Source organism: Brassica napus, chromosome C2 (genome assembly GCF_020379485.1).
Source record: "Brassica napus cultivar Da-Ae chromosome C2, Da-Ae, whole genome shotgun sequence".
NCBI lineage: Eukaryota > Viridiplantae > Streptophyta > Magnoliopsida > Brassicales > Brassicaceae > Brassica > Brassica napus.
The window spans coordinates 2,939,028-2,960,645 of record NC_063445.1 but is presented as its reverse complement, the minus strand read 5'-3'; the positions used below and the strand labels follow the sequence as shown (position 1 = coordinate 2,960,645).

The 21,618-nt window shown below is 33.9% G+C and overlaps 7 protein-coding genes and 1 pseudogene across 8 annotated transcripts; 3 read left to right on the top strand and 5 right to left on the bottom strand.

The window, feature by feature from the left end:
- Positions 1 to 77: 77 nt before the first annotated feature.
- LOC125581764 lies at positions 78 to 1,025 on the bottom strand (annotated as a pseudogene).
- A 3,219-nt stretch (positions 1,026 to 4,244) lies between these two features.
- Positions 4,245 to 5,083, top strand: LOC106357295 (CRIB domain-containing protein RIC4-like). The gene is made up of 3 exons (XM_013796978.3): positions 4,245 to 4,406; positions 4,503 to 4,631; positions 4,740 to 5,083. Exons 1-3 carry the CDS (start codon positions 4,286 to 4,288, stop codon positions 4,958 to 4,960), a joined length of 471 nt encoding a protein of 156 aa, XP_013652432.1. The 5' UTR covers positions 4,245 to 4,285; the 3' UTR covers positions 4,961 to 5,083.
- Positions 5,084 to 5,514: 431 nt separating this feature from the next.
- Positions 5,515 to 7,141, top strand: LOC106423642 (tyrosine-protein phosphatase DSP5). The gene is given in 4 exon segments (XM_048746408.1): positions 5,515 to 6,227; positions 6,416 to 6,473; positions 6,547 to 6,590; positions 6,679 to 7,141. Coding segments are annotated over 4 exon segments (660 nt in total). The 5' UTR covers positions 5,515 to 5,939; the 3' UTR covers positions 6,949 to 7,141.
- Positions 7,142 to 7,148: 7 nt separating this feature from the next.
- Positions 7,149 to 8,252, bottom strand: LOC106423643. 2 transcript variants are annotated; one of them, XM_013864419.3, is made up of 5 exons: positions 8,103 to 8,252; positions 7,783 to 7,931; positions 7,640 to 7,690; positions 7,489 to 7,540; positions 7,149 to 7,379 (listed from the first exon to the last, which is right to left on the bottom strand). In XM_013864419.3, the coding sequence occupies exons 2-5, from the start codon at positions 7,894 to 7,896 to the stop codon at positions 7,252 to 7,254; spliced, it is 345 nt and encodes a 114-aa protein (XP_013719873.2). In that variant the 5' UTR covers positions 7,897 to 7,931; positions 8,103 to 8,252; the 3' UTR covers positions 7,149 to 7,251. The 2 variants fall into 2 exon arrangements, with proteins under 2 accessions (XP_013719873.2, XP_022551521.2); XM_022695800.2 differs by having other exon boundaries at positions 7,149 to 7,376.
- A 704-nt stretch (positions 8,253 to 8,956) lies between these two features.
- On the bottom strand, positions 8,957 to 9,594 carry LOC125581286 (protein METHYLENE BLUE SENSITIVITY 2). Its single transcript, XM_048746407.1, has one exon. The coding sequence runs from the start codon at positions 9,431 to 9,433 to the stop codon at positions 9,122 to 9,124; it is 312 nt and encodes a 103-aa protein (XP_048602364.1). The 5' UTR covers positions 9,434 to 9,594; the 3' UTR covers positions 8,957 to 9,121.
- Positions 9,595 to 11,553: 1,959 nt separating this feature from the next.
- On the bottom strand, positions 11,554 to 12,653 carry LOC125581285 (DNA (cytosine-5)-methyltransferase DRM2-like). The gene is made up of 2 exons (XM_048746406.1): positions 12,327 to 12,653; positions 11,554 to 12,194 (listed from the first exon to the last, which is right to left on the bottom strand). The coding sequence occupies exons 1-2, from the start codon at positions 12,408 to 12,410 to the stop codon at positions 11,754 to 11,756; spliced, it is 525 nt and encodes a 174-aa protein (XP_048602363.1). The 5' UTR covers positions 12,411 to 12,653; the 3' UTR covers positions 11,554 to 11,753.
- A 418-nt stretch (positions 12,654 to 13,071) lies between these two features.
- Positions 13,072 to 13,678, bottom strand: LOC125581284 (protein METHYLENE BLUE SENSITIVITY 2). Its single transcript, XM_048746405.1, has one exon. It carries the CDS (start codon positions 13,546 to 13,548, stop codon positions 13,237 to 13,239), a length of 312 nt encoding a protein of 103 aa, XP_048602362.1. The 5' UTR covers positions 13,549 to 13,678; the 3' UTR covers positions 13,072 to 13,236.
- A 4,793-nt stretch (positions 13,679 to 18,471) lies between these two features.
- LOC106355983 (seipin-1-like) lies at positions 18,472 to 20,314 on the top strand. The gene is made up of 2 exons (XM_022699210.2): positions 18,472 to 19,211; positions 19,684 to 20,314. Exons 1-2 carry the CDS (start codon positions 18,690 to 18,692, stop codon positions 20,230 to 20,232), a joined length of 1,071 nt encoding a protein of 356 aa, XP_022554931.2. The 5' UTR covers positions 18,472 to 18,689; the 3' UTR covers positions 20,233 to 20,314.
- The last annotated feature ends 1,304 nt before the right edge of the window (positions 20,315 to 21,618 follow it).

Sequence of the window (21,618 nt, the reverse complement as noted above, 5' to 3'; positions counted from 1 at the left end):
TTCTTGCTCCCAACCACACAGCATAGAAAACCCAATCCAACCTGATCCATACCAAATATCGTTACAATTCACCAACACTACAAAAAGAAACAGAGTATATTACCTGGGCAAATAAAACGGAAACAACCGCTGAATTGTAAACGGTAGATAAGAGTAGAGACGACGAAAGCAGCAACGGACAAGGCTCCGATGTAAATACCAGCCAAGGAGAGAAAGAAGAGAGCCAAGAATCCACCCGCAGCAGCAAGCGAAACCAAAAGAGATATTATGATTGCATTAAATGTCGCAGCTACAAAGAAGAGCGCGAACACAACCAGTGCCATTGTCGTAACAAGACCTATTGTTCCCATCTGCAACAAACAAAATTATTACCAAAAAATAACAAACAAAAAAAATTGATTTAAATCAATGGGTCCAATAAAGTTCCAAATTTTTTCATCAATGGTAACAGTTACATAACCAAAACTAACAATGACACATAATGAGGAGAATCAAATCAAATTAAAAAAAAAAAAAACATTTACAGTGATGACAAGGAGTGCACGAAGGTAACTGCCTCGACGAGTCCATTGGAGAATCTCACGTGAAGTTTTCTTAGAAGCTTCTCGAAGCTTCGGGCCATTTTCGGCGAAGGAGTTTCTTATTCGTTGAAGCAGAGGAGAAGATGAGGCGTAACCGGTTTTGGAATCGGGAAACAGAATCGAACCGATCGTGATGCAAACCAAGGAGTAGAGACTCTCCGAACCATCCTCCTCATCAACCTTCACAGAGTCTGTTTTGCGGTCACCATTGGTCGTCTCTCCTTGACGGTTTCTCCGGCGTCATCGCCATCGCCACCGACGGCGTCTGCGTAGGATTTGTTCTCTGTTTCGTCGTGATCTTGCGACATATCTCCGATTAATTTTAGAAACTAATCAGTTGTTTTGTTTCGATCTGATTTAGGATTTGGAGTGTAATGTGAAAGAAAAAAAAAACGTGGAGATTTTAACAGATTATGACGGACAAGAAGATGGGAACAGCTGTTCTAGTTTATGTCGGAAGAAGTCGGCCACGTGTAGTACCACTACCGACATGGCATTAAACCCGTAATAACCGGGCTAATTTATTATTAAGTGCGTCTCCTCAACGCGCTACACATGGTAAGTGGCCCTTCTCTTATTTTTTTATATGGGCTTGTAAGGCTTTCGTTATGGCCCATTAAGTTCTAACCAGACAAAACTAAAATAATCAAACTTCAGCTTGCAATTTTCAAGAAATTGTTAGGCAATAATTAAATGTTTTATGGAGGATTATTGATTAAGTAGGTGTTTAGACCTACTTTTTAAACGTTTGGACTGATTTTTCTAAAAAGTTTTAAAAAAATATTTCGTTTAGATCTGATTTTCTTCTTATACGGACGTCTGTCCAGAGCCGGCTTACAAGAGGACAAGCAGTGCGATCGCCCCGAATCCGAATCCGTGTCTCCCCGTGTAATGATAAATAAGGGGTCCAATTTTTTATAAATTTATATTTTTATATATAAAAAAAATTATAAATACAATAAATAAAATTGAAAATGGCCCAAAATTATTTGACATGTATATAGTTTTATTTTCATTACAAAATATACAAAATATTATTGATTAAATTTTAAAAATATTTTAAACATTATCTCTATATAAATTTTAGAGAGTAAAAAATTTCTTTTTTCTCCTAGAGCCCCTATCAGAGCCGGTCCTGCGTCTGTCTAGACATCATCTACATTGATTTTTAAAAACTACTACAGCATATTGCTTAGGGAAAAACTTATAGACATTCAGTCTTTGCTTAATGCTTTGAATGAATGATTAATGTTTGTTGTATCTTTGTGAACATACCAAATTGCTAGTAGTACTAGCAAATTCATGTTTATGATTCTACAAGACTGAATCAAAGAAGAACCGGAAGAAAAAGATATTATCATCATAAAAACTAACAAGATGTGTTTCATCAGTCAAGATATATACATTATTGAAAGTCTCACTAAAACATGATTATAATTAGATTAAAAAAAAAAGAAAATGAACGTGATGAAAGACATGATAAAGGAACCTAACCTCAACAAGATATATTCATTGGTTCAACTTTTAAACCGCGAGTTAACTCACTCCAAAGCTGAACCACTTAACCATAGCATCAGCACCTGAGTAAAAGCATGATCACCCGAACCCAACTGCTCTTCACCGCTTTAGCAAGCTCAACCACACAATCCTCAACCGTAACCGCATCTCAGGCAACGTCAAGACTCAAAAAAACGAACCCTCGCTCCATCAGCTTCATCGATCCCTTCCCCTTCCCACTTCTTCCTCAACTCTCCACCGCATCTCCTCTCTCGTTCCTCCACACACAGGCAAGGGCATCCCTGTCTTCACACCATACCCCAATGATCTACCACATGTTTCCAACACATCCCGCACCAACATCCTCAAGCGTCTCCCATCTCACTCTCCCTTTGAGTAGATGGAGACGTCGAAGCCTTGTGGGATGTTGAGGTCTTCTTGAGCTCGGGGTCTTTGACGATGATGAGATGGAATCTGGAGAAGAAGGGTCTCCAGGTGTTTAGAGGGTGTGAGGTCAGCGTTGAGAGCGCCGATGACAATGTCGACCTCGTTCTTGTTTATCTCGTCCAAAGACATCTATAATAGAAAGAGGGAAAAGAAAAGGCTTTCGTGATGGACCTGACTCGAGTTTTGGAGAGAATGCAGTAGATTCCTAGGTTTTCTTCTTCTTTTTCTTTCAGAGGGAGGGGGTAAACACGAATCAGTGGGTATGCATGCATTTTGGTTTATCACGTTTCTGTTGAATTGGTCCAATACGTTTCGCGCATTTGCTGCTCCCCCCCGAATATCCTCTTTGATCGTGCTTTAAGGTGCGTTAAAGTGTCGAAGTCTCGTTCTAATCAAATCATAAACCCAAAACCATGTCTAACCGATCGGTATGATGTTGGTTATTAGTTTTTGACTTTACCAGGTTTTCGGTTTGGTTTGAACCGGGATTGAATTCTAACTACTATATTCTCTCTCTTTTTACAGTCTATAAGTTTGTATAGCAGATGAGATGATGAATTGGATATAGGAAGTTCATTTCCAGAGATTTGTGTATTGTAGTGGTCTTACCATAAACAATATACTGCGAGCCAGTTAAGATAGTCAATTATTGTGATGGCTAGCTGTAAACTTGTACTATGCTACTACTATATGCAGATAAATAAGGTTCAGCAATTAGTATTTTTTTGTCCTCCAACTAAATTCATTCATGATAATCGATCAATTAATAATGGTATCAAATGGTTGAATGAGTGCGAAAAATATATAGATAAACGAAAAGTACAGAAAAGAAGGCCTTGCATCATAGCATTTGGTAATAATAGTCAGCAAAATAAAATGATACATTTTAATAGATTGCTTTGATTCCAAGGGGATGTAACATTTTAATCATTTAAGTCATCATTATACATACATTATAGAGTCCTTGAGTAGTCATTATAAACTCCATCTAAAGTTAAACTAGTTATCTACAGAATTTTGTAAAAATCATAATGAGAAGTGAACTTTTGCTTTTTGATGGAAAAACTTCAAAAGAGTGTGCAATAGTCAACTAAATTAGGATAAGACTGATCTATGGGAGGCATTTTTGATGCTTACAGAGTCTGATGTATATAACACAACCTACATAGTTATCAAATTGTTATGATTGACTTGCGACGTCAGAAATTTTTATCGTTTACAATTTTCAAACGCGTACTTTTGGATTTTGCTGTAAAAAAATGTGGTATATATATACGAGAAACATAATAACAAACGAAAGTTTAGTCGTTCTCAAAGTCACATTTGAATTCTTATATAGTGCATATATAGATATCACGATTTAGAATTCACCATATACTAGTTTTCGAACTGTCAAATATAGTGCAGATGCTACGTCACCAAAGACAAAGAGAACAGTCGACCAAACATTAGTTGAGCTCAATACAAAGGAGAAAAATAATTAATTTAACAAAGCTATCACTTCCTTCTCAGCGAACCGCAACTTCATGTGCACACACGTAAACATCATTGTAACTTCACTACAAAGTCAGAAGAACACATAACACGATCACCACCAAATTATATTCTAACAAAGCTTACAAACAAAAGAAAAAACGAATTAAATACACTAAGACATTTGGTGGTTTGTCATTTTCATAGTACATATACGTTATACACACATGACACATATATTCTTGTATATAAATATCAGTATAGTAAAAGGAAAGGCTTGGCAGAAAATGAGAGATAGAATGGAGAGACTTGTGGTGCTTCCTTTCTCCGTCGGATGTATCTCCGACTCAAGTGTTGCCGTTTTATCTCCTCTCTCTAAGCCTCATCATCATCATCACTCTCCTCAAGGTTCGATCTCTTTTATATATACATAATACATATATTTGTGTGTACATATTGAAAATCATGTATCTTCGGTGCGTTCTCTTGATGTGCTTTCAAAAGGGATTCGTGACCAAGAAGAGGAAGAAAACATGAAGAATGTATTCAAGTTCCTTGCTGTTTCTAAACCGGATATATCTACCGGTATTAACCGGCTTTTCAAGAGCTTCAAAACCATTTCTCAACACTTTGGTAAGCTAATCTAATAATTTCCACTTATCTATATTTCACGCAATAATAATGGTACCTTATACGTAGTGTCAAAAGTACATGTATAAACTTTGGATATTAATAATGTAGCTTACAAAGAAGAAGAAGAAGAGAGTGAAGATGGAGGAATGGAGATAGGCGTTCCTACAAACGTAAAACATGTATCGCATATCGGTTGGGAAAGCGGTTTAACCGCGGTTGCAGGTCCAGGTAAAGGATGGGAAGATCTCATACCGCCGGAGCTGCTTGCAGCCGCCGCCGCCGCTACAAAACAAGACGTCGTTAATCCTCTTCTTCATCACACTTTATAATTTATCATATGTTTTGTACAAGGATCTAGACATATTTTGATACATATGATGAATATCTGATCTATGATGATGATACATTATATGATACGCCGTATATATATATCTTGTTATTACTGGAGTATATATAGTACGTGGTTATATATTTTGTGGATACGGTTTTCATTTTGTATAAACTAGTTATATGAATATTTTAGTATATTTAAGTACAATACAATCATTAGTTATAAGATAAAATCACACAGATCATCATTATTTTTGTTTTGCAATTTTACGATTGTTATTTATGACACTAAGGATGATTTAAAATTCTTTAAAAATCAACTATTCCTTCCTCGATTTTATTGATATCTTAAGAAAATAAATTATTTCAGAAAGATACCTTTTATATTTTTATGTGTTTTTATCAATTAATAATGATTAGCTCTAATTTTTTTTAAAAAATAATTGTATTATTGATTTTTTATTGGTTTAGAATTATAAAAATAAATAATCAAAAAAATTGTACATTTATAACTAAATTAATAAGTTATATAATTATGTGAATATTTTAAAATATGTACTATTTTAAAATAGAAGGAGTAATATTTAAGATTCTACCAAATTCCTCTTACATAATAAACCGTTGATTCCTAAACTAACAATGACTTGTGGGGGCCTTAATCGAATCTGCGGAAAACAAGTTAACAGAAAGAAAAAAAAAAAACTAAATATTGACTTTCTTACAGTCAAATAGATTCGTGGGAATTTGTTAAACAGCGACTACAGAACAGCGTAGGATGTGACACGTGTCACAATCTGGAAGATAACAGAGAAAACAAACATTCCCTGATTAAAATCCAAAAACCAAACCTCACAGAGGGATCCAACGAAGAACTAATAATGGCGGCGGTTTTTCTCTTTGCTTGCTTTCTCGTATTGTCTCTGTCTCCCAATTAACGACTCTTTTTTGGTTTCGGCGATTCGGAGACGTGTAATTGAGATGGGTTTACATTTACTAATGGAGGATGATGATGATGATCATAACGAGGTTTTGATTCCGCCGAAGAATTTCTGGAAGGTGGAAGATGGAATATACCGATCTGGGTTTCCTCAGCTCGAGAACTTCAGTTTTTTATCAACTCTCAATCTTAAATCCATCATGTAAAGATTCTCTCTTTGATTCTGATTCTCCTTTGAGCATTAGAAACAAAAAAAAGAATCTTTGACTCTGCCCATCGTTTTCCTTGTTTTATTTTCCTTGAAACACTTTTATTTAATTACAAAACATGTTTCTTTGTTGTGTTTTTTTTTTCTCTTCTGCAAAACAGCTGTTATCTTCTTGATTTGCATTAGCAGGAGCACTTATACAATTGCTTGTTTCTGTTTTTTTTTTTTTTTTTATTTGAGTCTTGTGGTGGCTTTTATATTATGCCTTTGGTTTTCTGAGGTTGGTATTGTTTTTTTTACGCGCCATAGGATCCTCCAACTCCTATGCCAAAGGATACAGTCTTGAGTGCTCTTAGAGTACTTGTTGGTAAGGACTCTTTCATGTCTTGTTTCTCTATTTTTGCTCTCTTATTCGTTCCTTCTCTTTGTTTTGCTTACAGATGTTAGAAATCATCCAGTTCTCATCCACTGTAAGCAAGGAAAGGTAACCAAAACTAAAACCCCAAACCCCTTCTCCAAGTTTCATAAGCTCTGGGGTTGAGGTATAATGGCGTTTCTGTATTTTGTTGCAGCATAGGACAGGTTGTCTTGTGGGATGCTTGAGGAAAGTGCAGAACTGGTGCTTATCATCTGTTCTTGAGGAATACCAGAAGTGTGCCGGTTTGAAGTGGAGACAAAGAGATTTAAGGTTCATTGAGGATTTCGATGTGCTTGGATTAAGGCAGTGTCTGTACAGCATAATCTATCAGTACAATGGCTATGGTCTCAAGAGGAGAAAGCTGATGTACCAAGAAGAGAATGTTGTCCAAGAACAGCATAAACCTCAAGCCACCAAAGGGTGACAAGACGCTTCAAATCGAATTGATTTTTTTTTCTTCTAGATATTGATTCTTTACATCTGTTGTGATGATGATGATGATTCTTTTGAGTTTAGAATTAGTTGTTAAAACCTTGAGAAAAACAGAGGATTTGATTTGGTCTTTTTTTTAAGAGCCAGGGAAAGTTACAGATGGATTCTTAAGAAAAGAACAACACATGTCAGTATGTCACTATTGTTTTGTTAATTATGATTCAATAAGTCAACAGAAAACTTAAAACACTCTCTTTCACTTAACATAACGCTATTTAAACTAGAAAGACCTTGTTTACAAGGTGGTTGGTCTTGTTTCTCCATCGTCATTATCTAATGCTAGCCTAAACTTAAGAATCTTGTGGATCTTGGCAACAGGCTCGACAGTCTTGCGTGGTGTCTGATATTCAGCTGCTGCAACTTCTGAAAACCAAGGTATTTGGAACAAATGTTCAAAAACATGTTTCTTTTTAAGGGCCACAGACAATATGATGTTTAGAATGTTTTGAGAGGAAAGGTGAGTGAGCATTACCCTTATCAGAGAAAGCAAGACATGTACCAATTGTCTCCAAGTATTCTCCAACCTTTTATTTGGAAACAAAACCAAAAGAAGTAGAGATCAAATCCAAAAGCGAATTAATGAAGAAGAAGAATCATTTAATGATTGGAAGTTAAAGACTAACCAGCTTGATTTTCCCATCAATGGTCAATATGGGATTCAAAGTATCCAAACCCTGTATAGCATTATTAAAACCAAGACAAGAAAAGTTAGATAATATACAAATCCCCTACACAAAGGAAGCTAATAATGTAATTGGAATGTAACTGATAGAGTATAAGGAGCGTCTGGTGGGATGTCAATGTGCCTCGAAACATCGTCGAGATCCATCAGCACATATTCCTCCTCCTCTTTACTCACCTTCACCGATTCATTATTCATCTTTCTCTATCTCTGGTAAATCCCACAATTAGATCCTGAAACACCAAACATATGAGAAACTAAACTAAGCTCATGCACAAATCATGAATCTATCTCTCTCCATTCACAATTCTGATCACGATTTACTTCAAAAGACTATTCTAATTCTCCAAATCTCTCACTTGAAAAAAAAAAAAAAAAAGCTTATGTTGAGAATGGGCTCTCACCTTTCACCTTGAATCTGTCCAGCAATTACGAAAACTTTAAGCGACGAGGGAATTGGAGAACAAGTAAGATTCGTCGTGCTATGTCGCGTCGCGTCAATCGGCTCTCCGGCTTCTTCGTGTAAGCTTGGCCTCTTGCGAGACACATTGACGAATAGAGAGAGACAATTTAGCATAAAAGCCTTGAAGCCTAGTTTAATAGTTAACATAACGATAGGCCCATCATAGCCCAAAAGATAAAAGCGATAATAGGCCCATCAATAATTTAGAGGTGTGCATCCAATGGAGTGTTTTCCAGCCAAAAGCCAAAAGAATAGCAACTAATCAAAATGAAAACGAAAGTATTGGAAACAAAAGCTGTATCCCATTGATTCTGATTTTTCTCAACTCGTCCAAATATCAGATAATAATAATATGTAATCTTACTCCATTTTCAGTTAGATTCGATTCAGAAAAATAAAGCAGCACATGTGGATGGATCCTAAAGCTGCACAAATCACAATGAGAACTAGATTCTCTCATTTCCATTTTTTAATGAAAATAAATCTAAGAACGCATCTACGTTAATAGTCCAGATGCTTTGAAAGCTTAAAAAAGAAGCAAAAGCAAGTCCCGGCCATTAAAAGACAAAAAACACAAACGACATGTTTCTATCCAAACTTTTCAGACATCATTCAAAACAATGTGCTAACTAATCTCCTGTTTGGTTTTAACATGAGTCGCTAAAACTTTCTTTCTTCCTCAAATTCCTCGCAGATTTCACCAAAAATAGTTGGTTTAAGGCTTAAGCTAACATTTTGATCAGAACCAAAGCCAGAGGATAGAATTTGCAGATAATGAAAATATTAAGAACCATAAGTTAGAAACACAACTTTTATAAGAAAATATCATCATCATCAGAGATCAGGCTCTCAGTTAAATTCTTATATGATAGCATCATTGCTATATTCCCACATCAACAACTTGAAGATGACATCCTTTTTATTACATAACTTCAATACAACACACAATCACACAGATCATCACTTCTTGAGGCTTCCTCTGATTCCAGGTTTCGGTTTGGACGATTCAGGAGCAGCAAGAGCCTCGTGGAGATTCTTCGGCTCCTCGTAAGGCAGCTTCGGATGCTTCGATTCGTGATGGATCTGCATCGTCTTCAGATCCGGCGCCGTGATCTTGCAGTGCGGACACTCGTACTTCGCGTGACCACCCTTTTCCTTACCGGTCCTGTCGGCCAGCCCCGCTTTGCCTCCGCCTCTGTTGGTCAACGCTGCGTCGGCTTTGGCCTGGAGCTCCTTCGCCGTGTGCTTCTTCGGCTTCGCCTTGCCCGTCATCGTCGATTGGCGGATACGAGAGGATCAAAAGGGGGCGGGGGAGATGGTGACCCTAACCTTGATTTGTTTGATTTTGGAGAGACGAGGATTTGGAGGCGACGGGGGATCGATGCGAGATTATTTATCCTCGTTTAAAAGTATCAAAAATAATGAAAATAATAATAGTATTTTGTTTTGTTTGTCAAAGGTCTTTGTCGAGTGCAGTAGGGGGTGACGGTCCACAATAAGACTTTTGCTCATATTCGTTTTAATCGATTTGTGCTTCTTTTTAATTATAACAATGATAATAACTTTTTGGGCAATTGTCAATAATAACATCTTTTGAAGTTTATGTCTCAAAAATAGCACTAGAAGGAGAAAGTCACAAAAATGACATTCATTAAAGGGTAAAATATCCCTAATACCCTTGATTTAAAATTAAATAAACAAACAAAAATAAATAAAAAATAAAAAAAATGAAAAAAGATTTTTTTTTTATAGTTTCAGATTATATGTTTTCAGATTCGAAATTTTTATAATTTTTTTTTTTCGAAATTTTTTTTTTTTCAAATTTTCTTTTTATAATTTAAAAATACTTTTTAAAACTGTTTTTAAAATTTTTGAATAACTTCCTGCGTCAACGAAACGAACAAGAGTTGACGCAGAATGTTGACGCTGCCGCTGCCGCTGAAACCTGCGGCAACCAAACGAACATGGCTGATATTGTTTTTATTTGTAAGTTAAAGGGTTTTTTGTTGTTTTCTCTTTTAAATTATTATTATTATTAGGAGTTTTGTTATGAAAGATTCCTTTAGACGGAAACATATATATTTATATTTAATTATTTTTAAAAAATTTAAAAGATTATGCCAATTTTTTTATTTATATACATAGACGCTTTGAGTAGGTTAGTCTTCTATCAATTTTTTCCTGAGGTTTATTTGGAGAAAATATTGGAGAAATCTTGAGGCAAGGTCTATAGCTTCTGGAGGTGTACGCTTATGAAATATCTTTTGAATCAACACAACATTTTTTTCAGTTAGGTGTGGGCTCAAAAATATATGGAGCATGTTGAGAAACTTACTGATGTTTAGTTTGCTTAATTTGTGCCAAGGATGAGCCGTTATCTGAGGGAATTTGAATTCGGTGTAGTGTGGATTCATACATTTGATTTCCTCTCGTGTTGGCGTTCCAATAACCTGTAAACTCACAATCAAAAACATATATTGCAATCAGTAGCCGGAGATGGAGCCTCTACATTCCGTATGATCAATGATCCAGTCCATGTTTCAACCAAGTTGAAGTACCTTAATAATCTCAACTAGTTGGTCGACTCCACTTTCACCAGGAGACAGAGGCTACGCAGCCAAGCATATGTGAAACACACAACTTTTAGAGACAACATTCAATGATTCACAAAGGACGTTATATGTTGTTCTTTGCTGCTGGTGTTATAAGTTGGATGTTCTCAGCTATAATATAGGAATGATATATTGGAATAACGAGTTTGTTTGGTTATTGAATCCTTAACTTAGTGTATATATACACCAAAAGGTATGAAATATTGTATATATATATATATAACTAGTAACTTTAAAATGTTCAAATCGGAATGCCTTGCAATTCTGCTTTGTCTACGTCTCTTTGAATTAGGATACAATGGTCAGATGATTGTTAAATGAAGCCAAGGCACAATTAAATCAAAATAATCAGATTTAAAGAAAAGCTTCTTTTGATTGCACACACAATTGTGAATAAGTTTGGTCGAGAACAAGCTCACTAATATTGATCATAATCGATCACATATAAGTTCATTGGACTAGTCCACAGAATTCGCAGAGGGCCTTAAAGCTAAATTGATGTTCTCACTATTTAAGATATAATTTAATATCATAGGGGCCTTTTGTTGATGATAGAACTTTACAAGCTTGAGAAACTGTTAATGGTTTGATCAAAAAAAAAAAGGAGAGAAACTGTTAATGAAATTTCTCACCTCCCTGGTTGTGGTAGATCACTAAACACACGTGATACCCTTTCTCTAAGTTCTACCCAATCGTAATTTTTAGATTAGGTTAAAGACACTAATGACTGAGCTCACATACAGAGTTCATACATTAACCCTCACTTGATATGCTTCATAATTTCATACGTAACAGCCAAACTTAATATTTAAAACGTTTTAATAAACATCAACCACCGCCGCATAGTTCATAATAGACCACCGCCAAAATAAAGAGGACCCTCCTACTTATATATTAAACACACACTTATACGTACTCAGACCATATGATATTACATTACGATAATGACAGAGTTCAGACTAAGTTTTATGCCAGGATCATCAAGATCTTCTCATCTCCTTTGCTGTCTGGCGAACCACGTTCAGAACCCTGCAATACTCATAGAACATCAAAGACTGTTCACCTTCCAGACAATTCGGGGTTACTCTGTTACCACCAGCGAGGTTGTTGCAAGGGCTACCTCCAATCACGATATCAAACCCACCAAACTGCTTCATCAACTCTACGATTATATCTTTAGTTAGGTCTTGCACATCTTCAAACTCTATCAACACTCCTTTCTGGTTAGTTCGCTCCCAAAAGTCTCTCAAGATGTATTTGTTTGCTTGTGAAATCTCCACAGAAACAAGTGTTTTCATCGGAATTTGGAGACGATGAAGTGCCAATTCTCCACCACCAATACCAGTGAACAGGGAGAGGACATTAATACCATCAGGAAACAAGGGTTTAAGGACAGACAAATGATATGCCAATGTGTCCACCTAAAAACAAGTTCAAACATCAAAACATGGGAAATACAACTATCAATAACTAAATAAATTCAAACTACTATAAAGTATAAACTGATACTAACCAAACAAAACGATGATTATGCAAATGCATGGGGTAGTTACCTGAAAAGAATTACTGAGTGACTTTAAACGCTCGGCCCTACTAATGCCACCACCACCTCGTGTATGGTATATTGGAAACCCCATAAGAGTCTCAATTTCATTTACTTCCAATGGCACAGCTTTGTTTTTTCCCACCCATATAAGATTCCATTTTTTGCACTGCTCAATGACATACCTTTTTATCTCCTCAGGCGGTTCTCCCCTAGAAGCCTCAAGGGCAGAGCGGATCCTGTTTGTTAACTGAGAACTAGCATTAACAGTAAATATGCAGTTCAGTTTGGTTCTTGTATCCCATGTTGGCCACCAATTCTTGGTCAGCGGCAACACCTCTTGGTCACCAATTCTTCAGAAGTTTTTATTCACATGTGGATGGATCCTAAAGCTGCACAAATCACAATGAGAACTAGATTCTCTCTTTTCCATTTTTTAATGAAAATAAATCTAAGAACGCATCTACGTTGTACTCCAGATGCTTTGAAAGCTTAAAAAAGAAGCAAAATCAAGTACCCGCCATTAAAAGACAAAAACACAAACGATATGTTTCTATCCAAACTTTTCAGACATCATTCAAAACAATGTGCTAACTAATCTCCTGTTTTGTTTTAACATGATCGTCGCTAAAACTTTCTTTCTTCCTCAAATTCCTCGCAGATTTCACCAAAAAGAATTGGTTTAAGCTAACATTTTGATCAGAACCAAAGCCAGAGGATAGAATTTGCAGATAATGAAAATATTAAGAACCATAAGTTAGAAACACAACTTTTATAAGAAAATATCATCATCATCAGAGATCAGGCTCTCAGTTAAATTCTTATATGATAGCATCATTGCTATATTCCCACATCAACAACTTGAAGATGACATCCTTTTTATTACATAACTTCAATACAACACACAATCACACAGATCATCACTTCTTGAGGCTTCCTCTGATTCCAGGTTTCGGTTTGGACGATTCAGGAGCAGCAAGAGCCTCGTGGAGATTCTTCGGCTCCTCGTAAGGCAGCTTTGGATGCTTCGATTCGTGATGGATCTGCATCGTCTTCAGATCCGGCGCCGTGATCTTGCAGTGCGGACACTCGTACTTCGCGTGACCACCCTTTTCCTTACCGGTCCTGTCGGCCAGCCCCGCTTTGCCTCCGCCTCTGTTGGTCAACGCTGCGTCGGCTTTGGCCTGGAGCTCCTTCGCCGTGTGCTTCTTCGGCTTCGCCTTGCCCGTCATCGTCGATTGGCGGATACGACAGGATCAAAAGGGGGCGGGGGAGATGGTGACCCTAACCTTGATTTGTTTGATTTTGGAGAGACGAGGATTTGGGGGCGACGGGAGATCGATGCGAGATTATTTATCCTCGTTTAAAAGTATCAAAAATAATGAAAATAATAATTTTTGTTTTGTTTTGTCAAAGGTCTTTGTCGAGTGCAGTAGGGGGTCCACATTAAGACTTTTGCTCATATTCGTTTTAATCAGTTTGTTCTTTTTTAATTATAACAACTAGATTTTGACCCGCCCTTTAAAGGGCGGATATATCTTTTGTTTCAATTTTTCTGTATTATTTCAACAAATTTAGTTTTAGATACAACCGAAAAACTATAATCATAATTTAAAATAAGTTTGTGGCTCCAGAGTTTTGTACAAAAACCCATTAAAGCGGCAACGGTAATCCAAAATGCTTAAAATACTAGAGATATTTGAAATATTTATTGGGGTTTTAACCAAAGATTTAAACATAAGTAATTTTATGTTAAACTAGAGATTTTTTCCGCGCTTCGTGCGGATTGTGTCTTATAAATTTATTTTATTTATAATATTATTTGTCGATTTTTTTCTTTTACATTAACTTCTTGTTTTTCCAATGTTAGTTTTTCTTAATTTAAATTTATATGTTTATAATTTTTCATTTTTGTTGTTGTAAATGGAGAATTATATTTTTTATTGATGGTTTTTTGTATGTGATAAACTTTTTGAAATTTTAAAATAATGTTATATATAGTTCGATTAACACATTAAAGAAGAGAAACATATTTAGGCACATTTTATACAGGTTTTATATGCATAATTTTAAACATTATATATGTATATATTATAAGTTTGAAACATGTAAATGCTTTCTAAAGCTAAATACTTGTTCTGAGTTTACATAACTTATCGAAAGTTTTATCTCTTTTTAAATTCAAATCACAGAAAAAAATATCAAAAAGTCAGTATAGATGGGTTTTTTCGGCTTTTAAATCAACACTGAAAAATTACATGAATCAGATAACAACAGTTTTATAAACAACTGGATAAAATTTGACCGAGCCAAAGATTTTCACACAATATGTTCTTTCTTCTTCAAATTGCGAAGAGCCTATAGACACAAGAAAAAAAATCATAATTTTTGTTTTCATTTATATAACATTTTTTCTCCTTTACACACGGAGTTTATTACACTGCTATAAGCAATGGAGAACTCTATTCATATAAGATTCACATCTATGCATTTTGACAAAGAAGAATTTTAGCCATCTTTAGTTTCGGAATGGCACAATTTCAGTCATATACACTATATTTTCTCTATGATTCAAATCTTACAATTTTAATACATGTGCAGATTTCCATGTGAAAAAGCACGCACGCCATCTATCATTCAACCTATTACTTTTTCTAAAGTAAACACTATAATCCTCGTTTGGTTAGCTCCATAAACTAATCTCTTTGGATCAGTTTACTAAAAAATATGGATACTAATGTCAGAAAAAAATATAAACACTATCAACAACAAATATTGGCACAAGACTATTTGGTTCAATGAACATATTCCACTTAATGTGTTTATATCAAGGCTGATTTTGCAGAGAAGACTGCCAACCAAGGATCGCTTGAGGCGTTGGGAGTTAAATGTCTCAGGAACGTGCGTCCTTTGTAATCTGGAAATAGAGACTCACTATCATCTCTTCTTTGAGTGCTCTTTCTCTCGCTTGATATGGGAGCTTTTTGCTCCTGAAGTTTGGATTTCTCCTCCGGCTGATCTATACTTTGTTGCAGCCTGGATCAATCAATCTCGCGTCAATGCAGATGCGCACGCTACTCCAGTCATCAAGCTCTACTTTCAGTCAGCCATCTACCTGCTGTGGAAAGAGCGTAATGCTCGTGTGTTCACAGCTGACTCCTCACCTTCATCAGTCATCCTTGCCTCTTTCGACCGTATGATGCGGTGACTGTCTCCTCTCTTACCCGGCAAGTTTTCCTTTCTCCTCTTCTCTACTTCTTTTTATCTTTCTTGTATAAGACTTCCTTAAGGTTTTTTTTACCTTGAGTTGTTGTTGGTTGTTTTTGTTTCCTTGCTGTAATAAGTTGTTTAAAAACAATAGTGTAACCTTTCAGAAAATGATAATCTTAACATCTTACCAAAAAAAACAACAAATATTGACTTATTTATGTGAATATATATTTTATTTTAAATCATTATAGTGGACGAAGAAAGCACCATAATTTGTACAATAAATTTTCTTAGATTCACCTCATCATACTCACCATTTTACCATTTTAGTTACATAATTTTATATGAGCTTATTCACCCTTCCCGGTTATTTTCTCTTTATTTATAACTACAATATAAAGTTATAAACTATATATATTATAAATTAATAATTTATTTACCGTTGAAGTCTAACGATTAAAAATATAACATAATTTAATATAGATATATGATTCTATTAATAAATTTGCAGTTACAAATTTGAAATTTCTAGAAATATCAAAAGTCATATGTTAGTTAATTATCTTTTAAATGACATCTATTTCTAATTCTTTTTAGATGATAATATTTTGGCTGAGGTGGATAGTCTCAAAAGCCTTGAATTTAGTCCCTTTTATATAGTAGGATTTAAGTATTTGTTCATGTATTATAAAATTTATATGTCATTTCTTGTTTTTATTTTTGAATCCGGTTTGTGTTTCAAAAAATATCCATCAATTAAGAACTTGATAACCCGCAAAAACTGCTAAAACCAGAGCATGCATATTGAACTTATGGGAGTGCTTATGGGTGATTGATATATAATCTAATTTTTTTTTTAAATTATTGTTTTTAAAATTTAAAATTTAATTTGTTATAAAATTTGTTTAAATTATATTTTTATGTGAAATAAAAAATAAATAATTTGAATTTTAAAAATTTTCTATGTTTTTAAACATGGGATTTTCTTTTATTTTAATATTAATATATTTATAATTATATTTTAAAATAAATTAAAAACTGACATAGTTATCTACAGTGAGGGTATACTGGTTTCTCCGCTACCACCCGCAAACGCAACTTTTGCAGTTGGTAACGGTTGTTGGCGTTTTACAACAATCACTCAAACCGCTTTAAATCGCTTTGAACCGCTCTAAACCTCATAAATTCAAAAGCTGGTTCCAGCTAGCGTTTGCGGTTGCGGACAGTTGCGGGAGGATACTTTTTTTTTCTTTTTCTTAAAACAATATAAATACAAAAATTAAATTATTCAATAAAAAATTAAATTGGAATTATAAAAATACTAAAATATATCTATTATATTTGAATTAATATTATAAAAATTTTACATAAAAATATTTTCTTTTATTTTAAAAACTTTATACCATAACTTTCTAAATATAATTTTTATATCTATTATAATATTATGATTTTTGATATTTTTATAATTTTATAAAATATAAATATTGTTAATTTATTATTTAACTGCTGTTGCGTTTGGTAGTTAACCAGTCTTAAGTATCCCGCAAACGCATCAATTTATAACCGCATAACCAGTTGTACAAATCTCTTGAACCCGCTAGTAACCGCAACCACCCGCATCTGCAAACTCCCGCAACCGTAACACTGCGTTTGAACCAGTTATGCCCTCAATCTAATAACTCAATGACCGGAAAATAATTAGATTCAACATCTAGACTGTGTTTAAAACATTAATTAAACCTTAGTTCATTCTCATTAATTTGTGTGGTGAAAATAATATTTATTAAAGTATAGTATCAATATTACTGTTTCCAAATGACATAATATTTATTTATTGGACTTTCATCGTCGACAGTTTGTAATATTGAAAGTAGTGGATCACTCTGATCTGAGAAGTAGTTACAAAATTATTTTATTAGTAACATTCGTATATGACATAATTGGATCCGAAAATTTTGGAATAAAAGTGGAAGTTACAAATTATTTTATCACGGTGTGGTTATATGATATATTTAGATAATCAATTAGAAGCAGTTATATTTTAAGTTGGACTAAACATATATCAATAGGTCATGTTCCTAATTTAATAGTATTGATGATAATAACTTTTTTGTTACAGAAAAATATTTTAAAAATATATAATAGGTCTGATATGGATCCGGATATCTGAATTTAAAATTTTACTATCTAGATTCGGATATGTATCCTGATCCGCCATATCCGCAAAATCACTATTCGAATCCGAGTCCGAATTTTCTGAACATCCACTTTTCAAATCAGATCGGAAAAGATCTGGATTGAATAATGGATATCTGATATTAAGTTTCAGGTCTGCACAACACACAGTAATATTTGTTTTTTTTTTATAATATCACAATACATTATTTATTAAAAAGTTATTGGACTCTTATAATTAACTAGGAAAATTGGTTGACAAAAAAAAAAAAAACTATATTTAGTAAAAGTTATTGCATGCGTTGATTTTTTTAATAATATCTGCAACTCCAACTTATGAAAAATCTAAAATAATCTTTAGGAATAGATGCAGCTCACATATGCATTTTTCGAATATTTGAATGACCGTACATTAAGTAATAAATTCGTATCCACTGACTATACGATAGAGTATGTTGAGATCCTGTTACTAGATTGTCATCGAGTAGTTTGGACTAATTTATTTTCAGTTCAGTATGATCATCATATGGGCAATTGACAAAAACTACACTAAAGCAATAGTATCAGATTACAAAATATCACTATACCTTGCCTAGAAAAAAGTTAGTCTACTAAATAATTACTATGTAGTAATTATCATATATTTTTGTTTATACATACATGAAATTAACATAGGTTATTCATGAAAACAAAGTCGCTGAAAATACAACTAAAATCCAGATCCAACACTTTTGGATAAAGTAATATAACGATGTGGTTTCTATTATTCGTTCGTGCTCATCTCTTCCGGTACATTCAGTATGATCTCATTGAAACAACGTGGCAGTATTCAAGAACACGAGCCAACACGTTTCATTTTCTCATGCAGATGAAAGAAAAACTAATAATTTAGTAAACAGCGACGTTTGTCTATTTCATGTCGTTAAGAGAAACAGTGAGAATCTTGATTCTTGAATCCCTCAAACAAAAATTGTGAGAAAACCAAACAATGGAAGAAGCAGACATAGAACTCAAGATTCCTGACCCGTTACGAGCCGATTGGTTCATGATTCTTGTCGACATCCAAGCCGATCTCATCTACAACGCACTCGTGGTCTTAACCTCACCACTCTTCCTCATCTACCGCTCATACCGCCGCGCAGCAGCTGCCATCTCCGTAGCAGAAAATACGGTTAAACGTGCTCCATCAAGGATCAAGGGTGGTGCCGCGAGGGTTGTTAGGAGGACGTGGTTTGGTGTAATGGGCGCATGCCACGTGTCGGCGATAATGGTGGCGGCTATGATTTTGGCGGTTGTGTTAGGTGTCGGGATTGTGAGTTTGTACGTAGAAAAGCCTGTGGTTGTGAGAGAAAGATTGTTTTTCGATTACACTGAAGATAACCCAAGTGCGGTTTTTAGTTTGGGCAAGAAGAAGAGACCGTTTGGTGTTCCCCTTGGACATAAGGTTCATGTCTCTTTAGTTCTCTGGATGCCTGAATCTGATCTCAACCGACGAATCGGATTATTTCAGGTACATGTAAATTATAACTAGTAACCAAGACCGGTTCAGAAAGCAATCCACCAAGTGATTGATTATATTAAGAACTTTTTAGTAATTATTGAGAGTATAGTTTATAAGAATTTTTAGCATTATTTGAAATTTTTACTAATAAACCTTTTGAGAAAGTATACTACTATATAATAATTATCTTTAAAGGTAAAACTTCATATTAACAAATGATTTTAGTAACTTATGATTGACTATAATGAACAATGACTAATATTTTAGATATACGATTAGCTTCATAAAATTATCTTCACCAACTATATTATAAAATTCATAAATTTTTAATATAAATTATATCATATACATATAATATTAGATTAAAACATAAAAAAGTTCATTGCTAAAAATTTGATTAGAGCATTTAAAATATTAGACCGGCATAAGCAGTATGTTTTATGTAAACACGCTTACTGTTTCTTGTATGTTCCATGGACAGTTGAAAGTAGAGCTTCTATCACTGAAAGGCGAGATAATAGCAAGATCAAGCCAACCTTGCATGTTACGGTTCAGAAGCCAACCCATAAGACTTGCACGAACATTCGTGATGAGTGTTCCACTTGTTGCCGGAATAGCAAACGAAGCACAAACAATGAGAATAGATGCGTTAATGCACCAAGAGAAAGGGACAAGAACAAAAACCGTGAGGGTGACTCTGATTCCACGTGCACAGACTCGGTTATTGCCTCAGTTATATGAAGCTGAGATTGTCATAAATTCAAAACCTCCATGGACTAGACGAATGGCTTATAATTGGAAATGGACTCTTTCCGTCTGGACTTCAATGTATCTTTTTGTCCCTATCCTAATCGCTCTTCTATGGTGTTTTAGACCGTTCTTGTTCCCTTACGTTACTTCAAGAACCGTTGTGGAAGACCAAAACACAGAGATCAGAGTAGTCCAAGAGGAAGTAGCGGGAAGAAGATTGAGGGAAAGAAGAAACAAGCCTCGTCGACGAACCACGACACAGGAAATTTATATATTGTAATAAAATTATTTGTGTGTGTGTGTGTGTGTGTTTTCTCTGCAGAATCAAATTCTGCTCTGTAATAAACCGGTAATAACAAGAACTATAGATAGTAAAATTGACCAAACGTTGAGAAATTTTGTTAAGACTATTGGTTGGGTTTCATCTTCATACTTTAGTTTTTTATTTGTTTTTAAATCTCTAAATTTTACTAATCTTGTTGTAGCTTTATTTTTAAAAGTTAAAACATACATTAAGTTTCTATTAATGTTTACCAATCATGCTTTAACTTTATTTTTAGAATTATACTTTAATTTTATTTTTAAAGTTATAGGAAAAAAAAATAAAACAAATTTTATCTTATATATTTTAGAAATAAACGGTAGAATCTGTAAAAAATAAAAAAGTTATCTATAATATAAACTTAATTAGATAACCATAATACATTTATAAATATTCATTTAATTTTGGGTGTTTTTTAATTATTGAAATATTTACAATAACATAAATATTAGTTACATATCATATTTTAAATAACAATAAACTTTGATAATTTTATAAAAAAATAATATAAATTATTTTAATTGATAAAAATAATTATTTTATATATACATCACATATTTACATATTTTATTTTAAAATATCTAAAACATGTAGCTTAAAACTATAACAAATTGAACTATACCAAAAATCTCTAGAAAAAAAGTCTACACTAATAAGTTCACAGCTACAACCGATGTACCCACAACTACAATTTTAAAGCTAAATTTTTAAAGTCACAGTCAAACCAATCATCACTATTTGAGAAAAATAAACAAGTTAAATTGTTAAAATTTAGTAATTTGAAATTTGTTTCTCATATACAAATCTTTTAAAGTCGTTCAAATTACTAATCCAATTTAAAGCATCCAAAGTCCTATTTAAAACAATATAGAATTACATGTCAAACATAAAACAATAAATAAACCGTAAGTGCAATGTTTTGAAAACCGGATAGGACATTGACTCGGCATTGTAAATGGATCAATGGTCAGACCGGTCCAACTGAGCTTTAAATTTTAATTTAATTTTAGATTAACTAACTATATATATAATTATAAAATTCTGTTGTATAAAATTGTATATCATTGTTAGAATCTATATATCTATCTAAATAAATTATTTATCATTATATTTTATATTATTTTAAATGTTTTCATTTTATTTTTATATCATAAACAATATATTTTTTTATGATTTCTTTTTAAAAGTTTCTAGTTTTTAATATTTTTAACTTAAATTTGAGAAAATCAGGTTTTAATATTGAACCGAGTTACCGATTTTAGCGAACTTTACCCGTTTTTGAGCGGGTTTGCCGGTTCAACTCAAATCTTGTTTTTAGTACAGCCCGAAGCTGGTTAGAAGACC

Bases quoted from the DNA above. Each gene is read 5' to 3' on its own strand.
- LOC125581285 (XM_048746406.1), bottom strand. From the start codon at position 12,410: ATGGGGTTTCCAATATACCATACACGAGGTGGTGGTGGCATTAGTAGG. The intron at 12,195-12,326 runs GTAACTACCCCA...ACTTGTTTTTAG, and splicing joins CACTCAGTAATTCTTTTCAG to GTGGACACATTGGCATATCA.
- LOC106357295 (XM_013796978.3), top strand. From the start codon at position 4,286: ATGAGAGATAGAATGGAGAGACTTGTGGTGCTTCCTTTCTCCGTCGGA. The intron at 4,407-4,502 runs GTTCGATCTCTT...TGCTTTCAAAAG, and splicing joins TCATCATCACTCTCCTCAAG to GGATTCGTGACCAAGAAGAG. The intron at 4,632-4,739 runs GTAAGCTAATCT...TTAATAATGTAG, and splicing joins AACCATTTCTCAACACTTTG to CTTACAAAGAAGAAGAAGAA.
- LOC125581286 (XM_048746407.1), bottom strand. From the start codon at position 9,433: ATGACGGGCAAGGCGAAGCCGAAGAAGCACACGGCGAAGGAGCTCCAG.
- LOC106355983 (XM_022699210.2), top strand. From the start codon at position 18,690: ATGGAAGAAGCAGACATAGAACTCAAGATTCCTGACCCGTTACGAGCC. The intron at 19,212-19,683 runs GTACATGTAAAT...TTCCATGGACAG, and splicing joins GACGAATCGGATTATTTCAG to TTGAAAGTAGAGCTTCTATC.
- LOC125581284 (XM_048746405.1), bottom strand. From the start codon at position 13,548: ATGACGGGCAAGGCGAAGCCGAAGAAGCACACGGCGAAGGAGCTCCAG.
- LOC106423643 (XM_013864419.3), bottom strand. From the start codon at position 7,896: ATGAATAATGAATCGGTGAAGGTGAGTAAAGAGGAGGAGGAATATGTG. The intron at 7,691-7,782 runs GTTACATTCCAA...AATGCTATACAG, and splicing joins ACGCTCCTTATACTCTATCA to GGTTTGGATACTTTGAATCC. The intron at 7,380-7,488 runs GTAATGCTCACT...CTTGGTTTTCAG, and splicing joins TCTTGCTTTCTCTGATAAGG to AAGTTGCAGCAGCTGAATAT.